Source organism: Macrotis lagotis, chromosome 7 (genome assembly GCF_037893015.1).
Source record: "Macrotis lagotis isolate mMagLag1 chromosome 7, bilby.v1.9.chrom.fasta, whole genome shotgun sequence".
Taxonomy (NCBI): Eukaryota; Metazoa; Chordata; class Mammalia; order Peramelemorphia; family Peramelidae; genus Macrotis; species Macrotis lagotis.
Window position 1 is genome coordinate 57,033,836 of NC_133664.1, and position 22,524 is coordinate 57,056,359.

Consider the following 22,524-nt stretch of genomic DNA (forward strand, 5'->3'; position numbering starts at 1 on the left):
ATACGACTCTTCATACCATCAATAATCACACACTATATACATAAAGTACATCATATGGAACTATTGTGTGTTTTAGAAAAATATTACATGAAAATGAACCCATATCTGACTTTGGAAGGTACACAAAATCCAAATTAAGGAGCTCAATTTTCTTCAAAAGGGTTTGAGTCTATCCACTAGAACCAAGGAAACATCACCAGAGACAGAGCTGCAGTCATTATACACAACAGTAGCTCATCAAATATATCCACTTAAAAGACTTACTTCATAAATACAGTTATCTACAAAATTTTGGAAGACAAGGCTAAAACTAGGCTTAAATAAGGTTTAAAGATTATACAGGGATTTAACTTATGTTTTGCAAACCACCATTTACTTCCTTCTCCACTAATGATCAAAAATTGATGCCTTCTTAATATGATCTGAGTCAGACTGATTTTAAGCTTGTTTATAAGTATATGTAATTTAGACTGACAAAGAGCTGCAGCTCAGAAATGAATCAGGAATAAGAAGGTGAGTTGGAAGGAACCTGGAAAATAGCATATCCTCTCAAGGATTCCAAGATTCTTTTTTAAAGCCAATCATCTTGATGCCAATGTTCTTCTGGCAATACATTATAGCTGGGAATCCTGAAATAATAAACTCTCCAAAAAAATTAAAATTGTAAGTATTTTCAAAGATGAATATGGGGCTGCTAGGTGGTGCAGTGGATAAAGCAGCAGCCCTGGAGTCAGGAGTACCTGGGTTCAAATCCGGTTTCAGACACTTAATAATTACCTAGCTGTGTGGCCTTGCGCAAGCCACTTAACCCCATTTGCCTTGCAAAAAACCAAAAAACAAAAAAAAGATGAATATGTAACTCTGCCTAACTGCTGCTTAAAAAACCAAAAAAATAGGAAAATTATGAGGAGAAAAGGTATTAGGCTGGACATACGAAGAGAGGGAAAAATGAAAGATGGAAAGCTGACATACTATCAGAGGCAGGTCCTAAGCAGCCTAAACAGAGTAGACTGCCCTTAAAGAAGTGTGGATCAAACTCAACTCCTTCAGTGCATACCACGGAAACAACATAAAGACTGCCTTGGGGCGGGGGGGGGGGGGGGCAAGATTAGGGGGAAATTATAAAATTCAAAATAAATAAATTAATTTTTTTTTAAAAAAAGGAAGAAATGTGGATCAACATCAACAGTGAGTTAACATTTCCATGAAGCTTTTTATTCTCTGGGCTAAGGCTTTGCTTGTATGATCTCAATGGATCTTCACAACAACCTTGGGAGGCAGCTGCTATTATTACACCCATACTGCAGGTGAGTAAACTAGGGTAGTCAGTGATGAGAGACTTACTGAAGGTCATACTGCTAGGAAACAGGTAAAGCTGGATTTTAACTCCCTCTTCCTAACTCCAAGCTGGTGCCCTATTCAATGCAGCACCTAGCTACCCAAGTGAATACATCCCATGAGATAAGGAGGCATAAATGGGTTATTGTCTACTCCTACTGAGGGAGCATGAACATAAAGAGAGCAAATGAATAAGAATTATTTATTTAAATGAATTCTAAGAAATTTCATTTAAATTACTGCCCTCTTAAGTTCTGTTTTCTAGATAAATTGATATTTACTTTTAAAAATGAAATTTGAATTATACCTAAATCTTTTTTATTTAATCAAATAAATAAAATAATACAGTTTTTTAATAAAATATCTTAAAACATACTTCAGCGGGCTGCTCAAACTGAAAATTTCATTGCGGCTCAGTTCAGAAATCCCATTTCCAAGAAATACTTTTTTTCCATCAAATTCTTTGGCTCCCTTTTTACATTTTCCTTCAATATCAGAATAAACAGAGACAACATCTCCAGCTTTCATAACTAGAAAAAGGAGAAAAATTAAAAGATCCCATTAAACTGTTTTTTCAAAGAAGAATGAACATCAATCAGTTGAGCAAATAGAGACTTTTAGACAACTCTCTCATGCATCAGAACTAAACTTATCTCATTTTGATTTCATCAAGTAAATAAAAGAATACAGGTTTTTAATAAAACAATATGGTCCTTGGCTGGTTTTATTTTTTTTAGATCATGGATAACAGCAAACTTAATTTTTCAATTCTTTCAAAGAATAAATGTCAAAAGGATAAATTTCTTTCTTCTTTGAGAGAAATACATATTATTGCAAGTCAAATCCTATTTCAGTAAATACCACTTGAATATAATAAGTAATTTCCCAGTCCACTTTTTGAGGTAGAGGCAATACAAAAAATCATTTTTATAGAAATATATTCTCAATTTTTAAAAACTTGGACAAATGCCAATTAGCAATATTTTTGAGATTTGTTTTCTAGTCTCTCTTAAAAAAGTCTCAGTTCGTGTAAGAGGCAATGTTTGTAGAAGAAATTAAGGTTTATTTGCTATGAAAAGATACTTTTACTCTAAACTTAATTGGCTGGGGTGCAGTAAAAAGACGTGGATTAAGTTTAAAGGAATTAAATTGGTTTAGCATTCATAGGAATTATGTAGACAATATAATTTTTAAAATATGGCAAAAATTATGTATCAGACATAAATAATAACTTCTTTTATGTTGCCTCTAGCCTTCTTAGAATTTCAGACATATAAGAAAGAAAGAGTTTCAACTATTTGCAATCCAGTTCCCTTCAAGAGAAATTCAAGATGGAACAGTTACAGATCCTAAAAACTAAGCCAAGCTGTGGTGCTGGTTCATACAAAGGGGAGTCTTGGAGATTTGAAGTAAGGAATTCAGCTTTATCAGCCATCTTTACATTACTCTGCCACTGAATCCCATAGTTAAACTAACTTAACTATTTTTTGCTTTTTGCAAAGATAGGAACAATTTTATTTGGTTTGCACTTGTGACTTCATTAGTGTAGGAAACTCCCCACAAAGAAATTCCTTCTATCAATGGATATGAGCAATTATTCTATAACTTAAAATCAGTTTGTCTGGGACTCTGAAAATTTAAGTGAATTATCCGGTTTCACAAAACAGTATAAAAGGCGACTTTGAATCAATGACTTTCTAACTCTAAGATTAGTCCTGTAATCATTACACAATATTGTCTTTCAAAACTGTGAGTGATGCAAATATGATGTTCAATGCCTCCAAAAAAATGTTTTCCTAAATTGAAATGGTCTTTCCTGTAAGAAACTCAAATGTAATATGACAAACAGTTATAAATTACCAAAACATAAATAAAATTAGTAACTGTATGAAATAAAAATTAGATTTCAAAAATCAAAGCACATCCCCAAGAAATTACTATTAGAGCTCTGGTTAGATAAATAATATGCTATACTATTTTTTTAAAACAATTTAGCCCCTATACCAAGATAAGATCAAAATGGATAGAGGATTTAGACATAAAAAAATAATATTATAAGCAAACTAGGAGATCAAGGAATAGTTTACCTGTCAGATCTATGGAAAGGGAAGCAGTTTCTGACCAAGGAAGAGATGGAGAACATCATTAAAAACAAACTAGACAATTTCATTTACATTAAATTAAAAAGCTTTGCACAGACAAAACCACCATAACCAAGATCAAAAGAAATGTAGTAAACTGGGAAACAATTTTTACAACTAGTACTTCTGACCAAGGACTCATTTCTTCTTTTTTTTAAGGTTGGTTTTTTTTTTTGCAAGGCAAATGGGGTTAAGTGGCTTGCCCAGGTACTCCTGACTCCAGGGCCGGTGTTTTATCCACCACGCTACCTAGCCGCCCCCAAGGACTCATTTCTAAAACACACAGTGAACTGAATCAAATTAAAAAAAAAAAAAACACAAGCCAATTGACAAATGGTAGAGGATATGCAAAAGGCAATTTACAGAACAGGAAATCAAAGCTATCCATAGTCATAAGAAAAATTGCTCTAAATCACAACTTATTAGAGAAATGCAAATTAAAGCATCTCTGAGGTACCACCTCACACCTCTCAGACTGGCCAATATGATCAGAAAGGACAATGATCATTGTTGGAAGGGTTGTGGGAAATCTGGGACACTCATATATTGTTGGTGGAGCTGTGAATTCATCCAGCCTTTCTGGAAAACAATTTAGAATTATGCCCAAAGGGCAACAAAAATATACATACTGTTTGATCCAGCAAAACCACTACTGGGTCTATACCCTGAAGAGATGATGAAAAAGGGTAAAAAAAGTCATTTGTACAAAAAAATATTCAAAGCAGCCCTGTTTGTGGTGGCAAAGAATTCAAAATTAAGTGAATGTCCATCAACTGGGGAATGGCTTAATAAACTGTGGTATATGTAGGTGATGGAACACTATTGTTCTATTATTAGAAACCAGGAGGGATGGGAATTCAGGGAAGCCTGAAAGAATCTGTATGAACTGATGGTGAGCGAGATGAGCAGAACCAGAAGAACACTGTACACCCTAACAGCAACAGGGGGATGACGGTCAACCTTAATGGACTCACTCGTTCCATCAGTGCAACAATCAGGCACAATTCTGGGGTATTTGCAATGAAGAATACCACCTGTATCCATAGAAATAATTGTGAAGTTTGAACAAAGACCAAAGACCTTTAATTTTAAAAAAGTTACCTTATTATGTAATTTTGTTATCTCTTATACTTTATTTTTTTCCTTAAGGGTATGATTTCTCTCTCATCACATTCAACTTAGATCAATGTATACCATGGAAACAATATAAAGACTAACAGATTGTCTTCTGTGGGGGGGTGGGGGGAGGGAAATGAGATTAGGGGAGAAATTGTAAAATTCAAAATAAACAAATAAAATTTAAAAAAAATTTAGCAAACAAAAATAATTATATAAAGTACATTTTTTTCACATTTTAATTAGCAAATACATAACAATCTTTTTTTAAATGAGGCAATACTTACACTATTAATAATCATAAAATTAATTAAAGTCTAGACATAACAAGACTAATGTTCCTTCCCATGGTCTACTGTTGTCCTTCATTCAATGATATTTTTCTTTTTTTTGATTTGAAAATTCATTAGCTAACAGTAAACTAACTCAAAAAAAAATCACTCAGCTTGAGTAAGCTGAGCTTTATGCTATTCAAATCATGTGAAAAGTAAAACTCAAATGAAACTGGGATCAATTTCAACCTAGATCTTAATCTTTGGACTCATAAAACAGTTCGAGAATGTGTGTGTATGAACCTAATACTACTGCAGAGCCAGCCATACACAAACACAGAGTCTTAAAATCAAATAAAAATATGGCTGTCATACTCACATACATAATGTTCCATCTACTCAGTGATATATTAGTAGGATTTCCATTTGGAAAAGAACTAATTTAGAAAAACATTTATGTTGAAAAAACATCACTCACCAATTTGAGGAAATAAATCCTAACCTCTAACAAAATAGAAAAATACCAAGAAAGCACTGAGTCCAATTAGTGGAATCAAGTAATGCTAAAAGGTCCAAGAATTGCAAGTGTGGGAGGGAATAAAGAAAGGAAGAAAGGATAAGCGGGATGTGCATTAAACTCTTAATATTTTGCTTGGTAAAGGGAAATTTATAATTAAAAGAAAAAGGCCTACAATGAATACATTTGAATAATTCTCTCAAAAAGAAAAACCTGTGCTTACATTTTGAAGCAGACATGATTCCTGGAACATAGACATGTGCTCCCCTCAGCACGGCATTACCACAGTGGGCTCCTACAATGACTTCAGAAGGTTGCTTACTTATATTTTTCCTAAGAATATAAGATCATAAAAGTTAAATAGAATAATGTATCCTAAAGTCTATAGGTATTTTTTTAAATTCCAGTTTTCCTTTTTTTTGTTTGGTCATTTTCAGTCATGTCTGACTTTTCATGACCCTATTTGGGGTTTTCCATTTCCTTCTCCACCTCATTTTACAGATGAGGAAATTGAAGCAAACAGTTAAGTTATTTGACCGTCTTGAGGCCAGATTTGAATGCAAGAGTTTTCTTGATTCCAAGCTATTTGTTTTTAAAGCGATTTTTCAGCTTACAGCATCATCATTGCAGCTGAGCAAAACCATGAGATACTGCCACCTAGGAAAGATGGATGAGAAAAAAAGAAATAATGAATAAAAGAAAAAAGAGAGTAATAAAAAAGAAAGAGGAAATATTAGAAAAGGAAAAAATCCATCTGGTGGGTAGGGGGGTAGAAATTGCTCAGTTAATACTGAGTCAGTTCCTGAATAACTGCACAGCAGAGTACTACTGGAAGAACAAAAACAAAAGCAATAGCAATAAAGGTCCTTTCCTGAAAGTATCAAACAAAAACAAGGAGCCAGGAACACTTAAGAGTCAAGTCTTGCCTCTGACGAGGATTTTTTGTGATCCTGGGGAAGACACCCAACCTCTCAGTTCTCTAGATTACTAAAACTGGAAGATGCTGACCTTCATTATTAGCAGTGAAAGTTCTTCCCTAAGAGATCCCCAAACCAGTGATATCACAAGTCCAGTCCCTAAGAGTTCAAAAGAAAAAGAAAAGATGGTAGAGAATCAGTGATTCTCAAAACTAATAGCCTCTAGCCAAGAAATACCACATATGCAGTTAAATGGCTAAGTCCTCAAGAGAAAGCTGTGTCCACTGTAACAGACTATCCAAGACCTGACCTTGAAGCCCCTTCCTCGAGTTGCAATGCTGCTCTATCCCTCCCACACCCCCCACACAGGCTTCTTGAAAGCAGGGACTCTGTCCCTTTTAGTTTTATACCCCCCACTCCTGGCACAGGCCTGGACACATAATGAACACTGAACAAATGCTTAATGAAGATTATTGAAAACATGTCCCATGTATTGTTCCAAGAAGAAAGACTAAGACTTCTTAATGGAGCTGTCTGTACTGCACACTAGCCAGAAGAAGACCAGACATGGCAATTGCAGGGCCCGGTAAGAGGGCTGGGGGCTGGCCAAGAGTCACTCTCACCAGAGCCACCGTTGTCACCAAGCCACACTGGCTGCTCTGGAGTCTTCAGGGACATGGGCAACAGAATGAAGGGGGAGGGCTTCAGTCTCCCTGGCTCTAAGGTGAGCTGTCTGTTAGACCCCAAAGATTCACAAGAAAATCCTAAACTAATAGAAAGAATAACACACTAACAATCTGAGCCTGCAATCAGGAAGACTCAAGTTCAATGTCTGAGCCGACTGACCCTGGGAAAGTCACAGCCCTTCCATGGGGATTCATCAGCCCCTGCTTCCCAGAGTCACTGTGAAGACTAAATGAGATAATATACATGAAGGAACCAGGACTGCTTGGTGCATAATAGCAGTTTAATTAATGCTTTTTTCTTTCCTTCTTCAACTTTCTCCAGCCCTTCAATAATATCTGATTACAGAAAGAAGGTCCAATCTTTTGTCTTTAATGCTACAGCTTAAATTCCCAAATTTCAAGACAGATTATTCTGAAGAACAATATTTGTCTCATGCTTTTCTTACCATATCTAAGTTGTAATGTGTGAATGCATCAATTTTGTTGTTAAAAATATTTTAGCACAAGACGTTTTTCTGATGAGAAAGTTTAAGGTTGATGCATACATCATTCAATCTAAAATTCATTCCACTTAATTTAAAAGAAACATATTCTAGGTCCAATTCCACTTTGCCTCTGCAATGATTCTGGTTCTTGGGTAGTTATCTTCTTTATTATGGTTAATATGAATTTTCCCAAGTCAAGAGTGATGAGACCAGATAAATTTTTAAAGCAAGTAGGAGTAACTTGATGTTACCATTAAACAACATAAAAATGATCATAACATACAAGTGAGAAGAGTCTTCTTATTTAATAATGTATGTTTTTTGAATCAAGATGCTACAAACCTGGGTCCAATTACAGGAATAAGTAACACATCCCGAACATCTGGGTGCTGAAGAACTGGAACACTTAATCCTTTAAATTGCTGTTAAAATAAACAGACACAATTATTAAAGACTAATATAAAAGGCACTTAATCCACCAGTGTAGAGACTCCATTCACAGATGCAAATCATAACATGCCTTAGTCACCATGAACTGTCTTTGAGTTGTGGCCTAAAAAGAGGATCACTTGTGGACCAACCTAGAGCTTCTCTGAATTTAGCAAAGTTCCAAAATAATTTATGAACAGTCCTTGTTCAGAAGAACAAGATGATAGTAAGACTTAACAACAGTTATAGCCATTGCTAATATTTATAAAGCATGTCACACTTTACCAAACACTTTACAAATGGAGATAGTACTTGGTCAGATAGGAATCTCTTATTATAAAGATGTACAGGTAACTTTGGACAATATCTGTGATTGCTAAGCCACTATGAAATAGAGCCAGGAAATATGTTGGATCCACGAAAATATGTCAGGTTTTCTCAGTTCCTTCTGTAGTTCTTTTGTTAACATAACTAAGGATGAGGGGAGGGAAACCTGAAAGATTTACAGAGCTGAAACAGAACAAAGGGAGAAGAATCAAGAAAACAATTTATACTATGTCAATTTTGAAAAATGAGCAATTCTGAAAGATTTAAGAACTTTGATTGGGCAGCTAGGTGGCATAGTGGATAGAGCACCAAACCTAAAGTCAGAAGATCTGAATTTAAATCTGATCTCAGATACTTAACATTTACTTAGTTGTGTGACCTTAAATAAGTCACTTCACCCCATTAACTTGCAAAAAACAAAACAAAAAAAAGAACTTTGATCAACATAATGGCCAACCATGATTCTAGTTAACTGATAATAAAGAATGCTTCACTTCATGGCAGAAAGGTGATAGGATAATATGAAAAAGGAGAAACATATTTTTGGACAAGGTAAATAATATGGGAATATGTTTTGTCTGAATATACTTATATGTTTCAAGGTTTTGTATTTTTCAACCCAGTGGGAATAGAGGTGAGGAGAAAAAAAAAGTTTGAAAACTGAAAAAAGTTAAGGGGTAAAAAGGAATTGTATACATTATATATCTATATCTATAGCTACAGCTATATCTATAGCTATATCTATATACATATAGATATACTGTTTCACTTTACAAAGTACTACAGTGCAGAGCATACAGACATTTCCATTGACTGTTAAAATGGCCTTGTTAAGTCATACAAGTCTTTAAAGGAGAAATTTTACAAATAAAGAAGTGGAAGCTCAGAGAAGTGACTTGTTAGATCACATGACTATTTTTGCCAGTTTTATGAGTTAAAAAAAGTAGGGCTATTGGGAGAAAAGACTCTAGAATTTGACTCCCTCAATTACTTAGAAATGTGACAGCCATGGATACTTTTTCCTGTCAGATAAGCAGAAGGGAAAAATCAAAAATACAAAGACGGAATCAATTCATAGATGACACTTATTTTCATAGATAATCTCAGATTTTTTTTTGTGAAAGGAAACTTAGAAATCATTGAATCTGCTATCCATTCCCCTCCTCACCAACACACACATTCTTTCATAGACAAGGAAAATGAGACACAAAGAATTGAAGGATTTCTTGCCCATGATCCTATAACTAGCTAGAGAGCTTCACCAGTTCAACAAACATTAGATTATTATTAGTAGTAAATAAAGAATACAACAAACCTTATTTATTTCTTCAAGCAGCAAACCCTTTACATGTTTTACAGATGTTAAATGAGTATTCACTCTAACAGTTGTGAATGCTGGTGGGTGTGACAAGTAATTTAACAAGGTTTCAAATTTCCTTTCTGCTTCCTGTGCACCTAAGGCAGTTACAATCTTGAAAGAAGAAAAAACAGCAATGCAAGATTTACTTTTTTTTAAATGGAAAATTCTATTTAAATGCCCTAAAAAAGAGAACCATTCTTTTTATGATTATTGCTTTTCTTCAAGAAGCATGATTTAGTATCTGATTTAATTCCATTGCATTCTGTTGCATCTACTTGTTATTATAACTCAGAAATTAAATACAGAAGTCTCCAAGTATCATTCATTAATAGTCTAGGGGCAATTTTCATAGTTACTCAAACTTATATTATTATTATTTTTATTTATATACAATCTGTGAAAAATATACTAGATATACTATGTAATCCAAGTTTTCCTGGTATTAGATCTGGCAGGATCAAGAGGCAGAAGAAACCTCAGGGATCATTGGCCAAACCCATTTCCATTTTAAAAATGTAAAATGTAGAAAGTGTTCTACTGTAATTCACATAGTTAGGAGTAACTTGCATAGGTAAAGCTGAACCAAGGCCTTATATTTTCAAATATGTTGTTACCACTACACCACACTGTGGTCTTACAAAACTTGAACTTAGATATATACTTCTTAATTATGAACACCACAAGAGGAGGGTCTTTTTCTGTGTGTTACTTAGACCAGTGAAATTAAGCGTTTTTGTTTCCCAAGAACTCAATTTCTTGCGTTAACTCAGAGATTCCAGAAAAACACAAAAAATTTAAAACAAGTTGGGTGGCTTTTCTTAAAACTTAAAATCCCTTAAAAAAGAGAATCTCTTAAAAATATTAAATGGGGGTGGCCAGGTAACACAATGGATAGAGCACCGGCCCTGGAGTCAGGAGTCCCTGAGTTCAAATCCGGCCTCAGACACTTAAGAATGACCTAGCGGTGTGGCCCTTGGGCAAGCCACTTAATCCCATTGCCTTGGGGAAAAAACCCTAAAAAAAAAAAAGCGCTAGATTTTGAGCAACTAAGGGGTGCGGTAGATACATGATCAGATCTGAAGTCATGAGGAACTGAGTTCAAATATGACCTCAGACACTTAATAATGACCTAGCTGTGTGGCCTTGGGCAAGCCACTTAACCCCACTGCCTTGCAAAAACCTAACACATACATATATGTATATATGCATGCATACACATACATGTACATGCATATATACCTACATGTACACACACAATACACACATGTATATATTATACATATATGCATATGTGTATGTTAGGTTACATATATGTGTGCATATATATGTATGTATTAAATGAAATGTTGAAAAAGTTCCATGGTGCCTAAATATACCTTGGGAACAAAATGGGAGAGAAATACTAGAGGAGCCGGATTCGGGTTCCGCCTGTGACCCACTGGTTTTGTTTTAACGAGGGCCCAGGCGGGCAAAGGAGGCAAGCCGGCGTCCTGCCGGGCGGCTGCGCACTCGGAGGCCCCGGCCGCGCCGGTCCTGCCGCGCCGCCGGCCCCGCTCGCCTGCTGCCCGGCCCCGGCCCCGGCCCCGGCCCCGGCCCCGGTCCCGGCCCCGGCCCCGGCCCCGGCCCCGGCCCCGGCCCCGGCCCCCCGGCTTCCTTGACACCCAGGCCGGGCCTCGAGTCCGTGAAGCGAAGCGGCCTCGCTCCGGCGGGGAAGCGCGCTGCTGGGGCCGCGGGGGGGGGGGGGGGGGGGCGGCTCCCGGCCGCCCCCTGGCGGCCACGCCGCCGCGAGGCCTCGGGGACCCCACAAGGGCCGCGCGCGGTCCCCCGCAGGAGCTCCCCCGCCTCGCCTTCGACCGGCCCCGCCCCGCCGCGGCGGCCGCTTCCGGCGGCGGCGGCGGCCGCTTCCGGGCTCGGCCCAGGCCGCGGGTCCCCGCTCGGCCCCCCCCCCCACCTACCTCCCGGTTCTGAAAGCTGGCCCTGAGGTACTCTTCCACTTCCGGCCTCAGGCGCATTTTGGGGAAAGGGGACTCCATGCTCTTAGGGGTCCTCCCTTTTCTCGGGAAAAAGCGCTTGGGGTTTGTTTGGGTTTTTGAACAGACACGTGGCCGCCCTCAAAGGGTGGGGCGGGACCGGAAGCGCGCGTCCCCCGGGGCTCCTTCCGGCCTCCCAGCCGACGAGCCGGCACCGGGCCCGCGGCCGCAGGCGCCACGCCCCTCCCGGAGGCCCCGGATGTCGGCGCGGGCAGGGGTTGGCGCGCTGCTGCGGCGTCCTCACGCCGCCGTGCGTCTGGCGTCATCACGCCGCGGAGCCGGCGGCGCTTCCCGCCCGTGTGCCACGTGCATCCTGTGCCCGCGTCGTGCTTAAAGCCCACCGGCCTCGTCAGAGACCCCCGGCCTCAGTTTCCCCTAATGTAAAAAGAGGCCGGCCTGCCCCCGGGGCGAGAACCCGTCCGAGCCTGGCATGGGGGCGGGAAGGGCCGGGCCGGGGCGCCCCAAAAGTGAGGAGCCAGTGGCGGAGCCAGGAGCACACAGCCCCCCAGAGTGTGGCCGTAGGGCTGGGAGAGCCAGGGAGGCTGCGACTTGCCCAGGGCCGCAGAGGGGACTGGGAAATGGGTTCCGGGGCGGCCCTGAGTGCAAAGAGGGCCTCGGACGCTGGCCGTGTGACCTTGGGCACGTCACTTTGCCCCATCGCCTTGGTAAAGACCAAAGAAAGAAAAGAAAATGAGTTTGTGATGAGGCCTCTCCGGGGTGCCTCCGCCTAGCCTTTGTTCCAGCCACGCTGGCTGAGGGCCGTCTCTATCTAGTCCTGCAGGAAAAGAGAGGAAAGAGAGAGGCTGGTCCCGCATAGCCCAGCCCACTTATTTCCAATTCACTCGCAAGTTGTGACATCAACTTCCTATCCTCTTGGCCTGGAGGGAACTTTCTCCCCAAATCCTTCCCTTTTCTAATTTCCTGTTTCCATTAAAGACATCCCCGTCCTACCAGTCACCTAAATTAAAAACCCGAGTGACCCTTCCCACACAAACCTTAGTTCTGGGGCTCATTATATCTGCCCTGGGGAGCGGCTAGGTTGCGCAGCGGATAGAGCACCGGCCCTGGAGTCAGGAGTCCCTGAGTTCAAATCAGGCCTCAGACACTTCAGAATGACCTAGCTGTGTGGCCTTGAGCAAGCCATTTAATCCCACTTGCCTTGCAAAAACCTAAAACAAACCAAAAATTTCTGCCCTGGACTAAAACCTCCATTGGTTTCTTAATCTTCAACTTGTCCAATCCTTCTTCTGGTACCTTTGCAAAGTGAAAGTGTGGATTGAGTCATTCCCCGGTTCAGAAAATCTCTAGTACTATTAATCCAGCTGTAAATACCGTAACTGTAATATTGGAAAGAAGATAAAACTTTAGTATTCAAAGCCTTTCATAGTCTAATTCCATTTTAGCAGGGACAGGAAACCTCCAACTCCCAAGCCATATTGGTGTGAAACAACCACAACCAGGAGTAGAAATTTACTAAATCTAGCTGTTTTTTAGGAGCTAATTAACTATTGGACCAAATATAGCCTGCAAATGATGTTATAAATATCCAAATAGTCCTTGGCAAAAAAAAAAGTTTCCCATCCCTGCAATATAGCATTCCAGGGATATTCAAATGAATCTATGATTGTTTTTACTCATAACATTTTTTTTCCTGTTTTGAGTTCCAACTTCTTTTCCTCCCTCCAATTCCTTCCTGTCCCATTAAAACGGCAAGCAAAATATCAATTTTAAGAATCTGAGTCCACAAGACAGAGTACAAGTCACTGGTGCCTGCCCATCCTGTGAGAACTCTCATCCATGGTTCTTCCAAAAGTTCAATACAAGGGATCCACTCAACCATCCATTTCTCCTTCAATGCCTTTATTTAGGATGTTCACAAGGTCCAGGTCATATGCTAGCCTCACTTTTGCCTCTTAAAATTCTACAGTCCCTGGGGCAGCTAGGTGGCACAGCAGATAGAGCACGGGCCCTGGAGTCAGGAGTACCTGAGTTCAAATCTCACCTCAGACACTTAATAATTACCTAGCTGTGGGGCCTTGGGCAAGCCATTTAGCCCCATTGCCTAGCAAAAAAATTAAAAAAATTTAAAAAAAATTCTGCAATCCTTCCAAATCTCAACTCAAGTTCCTCTTACACAAGGATTTTTGTTTCCCTAGCTTTGAGTACTCCCCAAATTAGTTTGTATTTACTTTGTGTACATTTTATATTTTCATGTATGCTTTTTGTGTGCCTTCCTTGAGGGCAGGGACTCTCTCATTTCCTTTGTATCTACAATCCCTATATAATGGTACATAAGTGCTTATTAAATGTTTATTGATTAAGATAAAATTTATTATTGATATTATTAATCCAACTGTAAATACTGTAACTATAATAATTTACATTTATATTGCATTTTATAGAAAACAAAGTATCTTTCCTCATGACTGGGGAAATGAACAAAGAGAGGTTAAACTACTTGTCTTCATAGTCAGACAACTGGTAAGTACTAGAGTCAGGACTTAATTCTATTCCTATTTTCACTACGTCTTATTCTTAGGAAAGACCCTATCTAGGCTATCTGGCACCTAACATCTGGTCCTTCTGCAATGTTTCCAAATGAACCAATTGAATTATAACTAAGTTCTTGCACCAAATTGTTCATCAACTATTTAGTTATTTCTAGATTTAATAAATGCTATTTTAATTTTTTTCAGGGAAATGCATTAGAGAAAACTAATCATGTAAAACGAATGAGTCGATAAATGGGTGAACTGAGCAGTACAAAATACTTAAAAGGGGACAAAAGGAAACAATCTAGAGCATTGTGCAGTTTCACTATGACAGATTTATGGGAAAACAAGAGGCAAGAAATTTCTCTATTACCACATGCTGATAAAATTTCAGGATCTTAAAACTACTTGATCAAATTGTAAGAATTTTCCTACTTCTGACAAACATTGACCCATCATCCAATGTACACACATCAGAAAATAACCTGGAGTCTCTAAAATACAATCATATCTTGTTAGAATTTTACAAAAAAAATAGGGAGTTATGGGTTTCTTTTTTTCCATAGTTAGCTAAATTATAATTTGAATTACTATTTTTTCTTGTTATTCTTGGCTTGATTGTTGGAAATTTAATTAGGATAAGAGAGAGTTATGGAATTCTTTCATGACAAAAATATGTGAATGCAAGAAGTGAAAGAAATAACTACAACATTAATGCCTAATAGAATTTTGCTGTTCATCAACTTTGGAATGAATAGTATTGCATAGATGAAAGAGCTCTTATTGGATAGAAGAAGCAGATGTTGGAATGGAAAGGGTACCAGAAAATGATAACATCACAAAGCATATAGTAACTAGCACATTGACATTTACTAGAACCTCTGTTGAAATAATTTCCTGGGCAGCTAGGTGGTGCAGTGGTCCAGCCCTGGAGTCAGGAAGACCTGAGTTCAAATCCAGTCTCAGACACTTAATAGTTACCTAGCTGTGTGGCTTTGGGCAAACCACTTAACCCCATTGCCTTGCAAAAACCTAAATAATAATTATAATAATTATTTGATACATTTAAGTTGCCAGTTTACTACATATGGTCAATTGAACTACAATAGTGTAGACTTTCTGGTAATGGTCAAGATAGTCAAAGAAAGGCACATTTTTCTTTTATCTCTTTGTTGTCTGAAAACCAAATCCAAGAACTGAAAGCTACTCATTTATCTGAGTTTATGTTATTTGAGAATGCTTCCTTCACAAAAGAAGTCCATCTAAAGGTTCATTTATGCCAAGATCTTTTGGCAATCTTGAAACACACATACCTCTTATCCAGTTGTCCTTAAATGCATTCAAATAAAATACATAAGATTATAAGGGAAAACAATTATGTTAAAACACAGTTATCAAAATATTTTTTTAAAAGTTGATGGGTCTTAATTAAGAACCCTTGATTTATGTCTATCTGAGAAAAATCTACTGGCAAAATTTCTCTCCAGGCTCCTGTTAATACAATATTAGAAACTCCCATAAATATATATATATCATGCTTATCTGGTACCTGTCACCCTGTGTAGGTCATTTGGTACCTGTCATCTTGTCCTTCCCTAATGTTGCTGATACTGGGCTGGGGGTGGGGGTGGGGAATATAACTGGTTAAAGGTTTGGGAGAACATGAAAGAATTCATTTAAAAAAGTGACCTTGACCCAGAAGAAATTTTGGGAAAGAAAAGGTTTGTAAAGTATTGCTGTGGTTAGCAGAAGCTAAGTAAAAGAAAGAGTAAAGACCACTGATCCCCCCAAGGGGGATTAGCAGCAAAAACAGCAATATCATTGACATAAGCTACTATAAGAGGATAAGCAGTAAGGAAAGGTATAGGAGCATGAGAAGTTATCTGGGAATCATGCTACCCAAGAGGGGGCTAGCTTCACTGAAAAGCAATTCAACTGAGCAGAGGGTGAGATTTTAAGAAGTATGTGAGGAAATGTAGAGATGAGGGAATGAGGGATATTTTGATGAAGAGCAGTAACTCAAAGATTAAATCCTTTTCAGGAATCCATTGCTTTATTGATTAGGGTTTGTCCTTGCCAGGGTGGGGCAAGGCACTTTACTAAAAGTTCATTGTCTTCATCTCAATAATTTGAACAATGAGATGGAGGTAGAGGCATATATTGCCTTCAGCAATGTTAAATAAAACATACATGGTCAGAGCAGAGAGAGAACAGATTAATTCTAAAACATTTTTTCTGTCCAATATTTCCTCTACTTCATTTCCATGTGAGCTAAATGAATTACAAGTAGTAAGTTCTGGCTCCAAGTTGCTCAACAATTATTTATTCTTTTCTAGATTTAATAAATGCTATTTTAATTTTCTTAGGGACATATATTAGAAGAAAAAGTAATCAACTAACCATATAATAGCTGTGTAGTATGAACGAGAATCAATAGATGGGTTATCTGAGCAGTACAAAATACTGAAAAAGGACAATAGAAAACCTTGTAGCATTGTCCAGTTTCACTATGAAGTACTTATGGGAAACCAAGTGCAAGAACTTTCTCTTCTACCACACACTGATGAAATTGCAGCTCTTTGAAACTATCTTCAATGTCTGTACTCCTTCCATTAGCACATATTACAATCCTTCCATACCATCTCATCCTGCATGAGGATTCTCCTTGTCTTTTGGTAAACTATCCATAAGAAATTTACCTGGAGACATTCTTCATGGTCCTTTAATATTTTATGAATATCATTATCGTATTTACTCTAGCAATCAAGAAACATTTCTTAAGAGCTTTCTATGGACCAGGCACTAAGCTAGGTGTGGGAATAACAACAGCTATCTTTTTCCAGCTCAAAGACTCATAGGGATAGAACTGGACAGGACTAGGACTGTGTTAGTTCACCTTTCTCCTACCATAACCTGCCAATTAGATGGTGTAGTGGATAGAATGCCAAGCCTAAAATCAGAAAAAACTCATCTTCCTTAGTTCAATAACCATATGATGCTGGGCAAGTTACTTTGCTTAACTCTATTTGCTTCAGATTTGTTGACTGTAAAATGAGATGGAAAAGGAAATGTCAAGCTGAAGATGGAAAATGTGGGCTCTGGAGGAGCCACCTAGATAAGAGGTGGTAGGTCAAAGATTTAATCCTATTGCACTAAAACAGGGGTACATTATTTTGTTGATAGGGGCTTTTGTATTGGGGGCAGGGATTTACTAAGTCCTGGCCAGAGAAAAGTAAGATACTTAACTAAAAGTTCATTGATCTTATCTCATAGTTTGAACAATGGGATGGGGGAGAGGGGGAATGGGATCAATGTTAATGTAAGATATATGATCAGTGTAGAGAGAACATATTTCTCTCAACAGTTCCCCTACTTCAAAACCACCCCTGTATCTTTGCCAAGAAAATCTCAAATGGGGTCATGAAATGTCCAACATGAATGAAAAAAAATGTTTAAGGGCAGCTAGGTGGCGCAGTGGATAGAGCACCGGCCCTGGAGTCAGAAGTACCTGAGTTCAAATCTGACCTCAGACACTTAATAATTACCTAGCTGTGTGGCCTTGAGCAAGCCTCTTAACCCCATTTGCCTTGCAAAAAAAAAAAAACCAAAAACCTAAAAAAAAATGTTTAGGACTTAGTCTATTTTCCAAATTTCTTTAAATGGTGATAGAATAATATAACTCCTCTTCTCAATCAACTTTAGTATCTTCCTATTATCTTTGACATCAAATAGAAAATCCTTAGTTCTGCACAAACTGAACCTTTCATACTTTTTTAGATATTGCTTTCTCTCCCAAATTCTGTGAAACTGACCTTTTCTCTTTTTTTTTTCATTCATGACACTACATCTGCCACCACTGAACCTTTGTCAAGATCATCTGGAAAGTACTGTCTTCTTACCTTCATCTCACAGCATCCCTCTCTTTTAAGATGAAGCTCAAAGTCAGGCTTGGTGGCTCACCCCTATAATTCCAGTTACTGGGTTGCATTAATCCCTTGGCTTTAGAAGTTCTAAACTGCAGCTTGGCTATACTGATAATGTATCAAATTTAGAATTAATATAAGGAAGCCCCAGGAGGTTGACTAAAGAGAAGCAAACTGTTAAGGAAGAGAGTAGGTTAAAGCTCCCAGACTGAGTAGTATTAGAATCAACTGTAGGTAGGCCTGCTCTTTCAGCTTGAAGAAGTTAGGGAGAACCAGTCTTAAAAGTAAATAAATAAAAATTAAAAAGATGCAGCTTAAACACCATTTCTGCATGGAATATTTCCTGATCTCCATAAGTGCTAATGCTGTTCTTCTCAAACTACCTGATATTTATTTTGTTTATATTTGAATTCTTCACTATATTTATGTTATCTCTCTCTCTCTCTCTCTCTCTCTCTCTCTCTCTCTCTCTATATATATATATATATATATATATATATATATATATCCTGCCTATGCCTCATAGAGGCTTTGTGACCCTCACCTAGTCATTTAACTTCTCAAGCCTTCTAACCAGTTCTCTAAGACAGTTGCAGAGAAAGTACTAATCTCTATTTAATCCTTATAACAGAAAGTTTCTAGGAATGGTCCATTTAAAACCCCTATCTCTAGACTGAGTTGTGTGTCTCTGGATTGCATTTACTCAATGACCCTCCACCTTTGTACTCCAATATGTAATGTGTTTTTCATTTATTTCATTTTCCTAGTATCCTGTTGCCTAATCTCTGGAACACTGAATTTCACTGAAGCTTCCTAGGGTTCTAAAATATGATGAAATTAGTCCATTAGATTCCCTCCACCTCTTCCTGAGTTCCCTCCATTTCTTTCTACCTTACCCCCACCCCATCCTACATGGTGGGGGGTGTTGTACCTTCTTTGATTGGATAAGCCAAAGATGAAGGTTGAGGTGGTCAAAATTATTTAAAGATGACAGGCCTCCATCTTGGGGAGTCTGGGCTCTCTAGTTGGACCCCCCCAACACACACACACACATAGTTCTGTCTAATTCTCAACATAGAGAAATATCAATGAATGTGCTTGTAATCCTAATTCTGTTTCTTGTTTTTTTCTTAAGGTTGAAAATTCTGGTAATGTTTGTCCTTGATTAGAACAAACTCTGGGAAGGTTAACACATTTATTCTCACAGGTCAAAACTCAGTAAGAACCCCTTCTCATTTAGGGGAGGTGCTTACACACTTCTCAGGAGAAAACAAAGTTATCTCTACAATTGCATATGTCACAGAATCTTATAAGATCTTAACCTATGGTTAGGCATCACCTTATCAAAGTAGAACCTGCAGTTTCTTCTATTGAGTCTGTAATTACACCACTTGATAGATTTAGTCAAGGAACATTTATCTAGTGTCTAATTTGTGCCAGGAACTGAACTAATACTAATACTAATACAAAGAATGGAGCACCCTACTTTCCAGGTTTTGTGATAGGTACAAAGAAAAAGTTAAAAGAATCCTGCCCTCGAGTTGCTTACTTTCTGAGGTTTTTAGTTAGTTTGGTGGTTTTCTTTTCCTTTTTTTTTTAGGAGCTTACTTTCTAATGAAGGAAACCACTTGAACTGATATTTAAGTAGAGGAAATGTTAAGAGACCCAAAGCAGTTCAGCTAAACCAGACAACACATATTCTTTCATTAGAGTGAAATAAAGACCAGGGAGGGCAATGGAACAAGAGCTTGATTGTCTATTGATTGGCATCATGTTGCTAATCTGTTCAGAGACTAAGTCGCTGGGCCAATGTCAGATCTTGCCAGTAGACTCTGGGGACTGGTAGTCTGGGAGGGTAGCAGGCAAGGATGTGCTGGTATCAGCTCAAACTGTCTTCAGAGAATCAAATTCTAAATATTTAAACTTGGAAATCAACCAATGCTACAAATCAGGGCTTGATTTATTGTTTTGATTACCTAAACTTAAAGTGATAGAGAAAAATGTTAATAATAAAGATTAAACTTAGATTCTGTCCTGTGTACTTTTTTCTTTTAACCTGAGAGCTGTTTGTCCAATTTTTGCCAGCCGCTGGTTGTAACAGGAAGGGCCCTTTTGTTGCAGAGGTGGCAGAAAAATAGATCCTTCAAGCATAGGTTTTTTTGCTGCTTTTTAGCGGCTGCCTTGTTGTCCCAGTCCTTGATCTTTTCCCCAGCTGCTAGCAGAGTAGTTGCCTTTGCCTCCTCTGTGACTTCCTTGGTAGTTTCACCAAGAGCTTCATCTTGATGTATGACTAAGACCTAATAAATATGATGACCAAGACAGTTATGTTACTTTTGAATTGGTTCAGACCTAGTTCTTGGGACAGTTTTGGAGAATCCCTGGTAGACCAGGGGAACCCAGACTTCCTGTCAGTCCAGCCTCTGTTTTGAGGGTTCATAACATTAAACACTCCCCCCCAACACCGTAAGTCATGTGTGGTGGATATTACAGGTGAAAGTGGTCAAGGTATGATTCAGTGGGTCCATACAAGAGTCCTTGAGAATGTACACTACTGAGTAGGCTACATTAGGGGCTACATTGGAGGCTACATTAGGCTACCCAGTAGAGCAACCTGTTGTTCTTGTTAGCAGTTTCTGCGCAGGAGCCTCCTCCAGGACTCAGAGTCCTTCAGAATAGAATTACATTAGGGCCTAGATCCCAGAGTCCCAAAGCATGCTCTGTCTGGGGACATACTTCACTGTTTTCCCAGTAATGGGTTGACATCAGGTTTAGGGGAGAAAGAATAGGGAAAGGGTCAGCCACCACCATCACATTAGCTCTTGTAGCCATGAGGCATTTCTCTGATAGCATTAGCTAGAGAGCTTCTATGGTAGCTGTTCAGTCATTTTTAGTCTCATCTGACTCTTTGTGACCTCATTTGGGGTTTTCTTGGCAGAGATACTGGAGTGGTTTGTTATTTCCTTCTTCAGTGGTAGCTGGCAGCCTTTTATCCACATCTGTGAAGATCTAGACATAAACTACAGTCTGATATTCCCAGGGAAAGTCTGGGTAAAGAATACTATGTATAAATACATATAAAATAAATAAATAAAAGAAGTGGAATTCAGGGGCATCCCCTTAAGGCAGAATTTGATCTCCCACTCCCTCAAGAACTCTATTTAGCAGCCAAAATGGACAACCTGTTCTCTGAACTTCTACAAAATCAACAACTCATGTTTGTAATGGACTCTTTCCCTTTCTCTCAATCTCAGAACCCTGTTTTTCTCAAGAAACTGCTTAGGTCCTACATGAAGCCTACCCTGAATTTATTTTCCCAATGCAAATAATCTTCGATTGACCTACCTGTCTACATGTATTCTTCTCAGTGTATGTCAGCTCTTTGAATTCAGGTATTATTTTGATTTTGTCTTTGTATTCCCCAGTACTTAGCATGTGCCTTGATAGAAATAAAGTTGTAGGATTATTTGATTATTTGGGTCAATTAAGAAAAGTGATCTGTCACAAATTTAAACCATAGGATATAATTGCCCATTTGCCTTTATGGTAAGCAAATTGGGATGTAAATCTAGTAATTACCAATAAAGAAAATAGTTCTAACATATTTCTTTCTAATGGTTGCTTTTGAAAGTCATATTTATTTTTCTGTATTCCAAACATGTTTTCCTATTTGTAAAAAAAAAGTAATTTATAGTATAGTATTACATTCATCCTTCCTAAGTAACTAGATAAACTTTCCTGGATCAGTGGTGCACACCTGAATTTATTGTATGCTTTTTTATGAATTTAAAGTATTGCTTTTTGTGATTATGTTTTCATGTTTACAAAAATAATCATTTATATAATAGTATTAGATTCATCTTCTCTAAATAACTAGATAAAGGGTCCTGGATTGACAGTGTACATATGAATTACAGTATATGCTTTTTATGAATTTAGAGTATTGCTTTTTGAATAGTATTTCTTTGTGAATGTTTTCTTATATATAAGATTGAAATTTATATAATCTCATTCCATTTCTTTTTTTCTGAATAATTAGATGCTTTCCTAGATTGACAGTATATACATGAATTGATTTTAAATGTTTTTCAAATAAAATATGGCTTTAGAAAAATGTACTTTTATATTTTTAAAATACTGATTCATAGAATAGCATTTCATTAATCTTGTCCTGACTGAATTTTCCCGGATTTACTATTTATTTGGGTGGGCAAACCAATAAAGATGTTGGGGAAAGATGTTGGTGCCAAACATCATTTTTGCAGAACTAAGAATGCAAAAGAGAAGAAAAGGCATTTCTCATTGAGTTTTCATTTCATTCATTTCATTAACTGAGTAGAGTATTTTATATCTACAAAGTAACATTCTACTGTCACAATATACTGTCTTTAAGTATATATAATCATTTGCTTTAGAGTCATTGTGATTGAACAAATTAATTTCATAGTTTTTAAAATTTTTATATATTTTACATATTTTAATAAATAAAATATA

The 22,524-nt window shown here is 37.9% G+C and overlaps 1 protein-coding gene across 3 annotated transcripts in view; it reads right to left on the reverse strand.

Annotated features, from left to right (window-relative positions):
• NSUN6 (NOP2/Sun RNA methyltransferase 6) overlaps positions 1-11,788 on the reverse strand; it is a 47,150-nt gene extending 35,362 nt beyond the window's left edge. The window contains exons 1-5 of one of the 3 annotated variants that reach the window (XM_074192949.1): positions 11,544-11,788; positions 9,544-9,699; positions 7,815-7,894; positions 5,608-5,717; positions 1,715-1,868 (exon numbers count right to left, since the gene is read on the reverse strand). In XM_074192949.1, coding sequence (XP_074049050.1) covers positions 1,715-1,868; positions 5,608-5,717; positions 7,815-7,894; positions 9,544-9,699; positions 11,544-11,621 — 578 coding nt within the window. In that variant the 5' untranslated portion in view covers positions 11,622-11,788. The other 2 variants (XM_074192950.1, XM_074192951.1) reach the window with 2 other exon arrangements.
• Between the last annotated feature and the right edge of the window lie 10,736 nt (positions 11,789-22,524).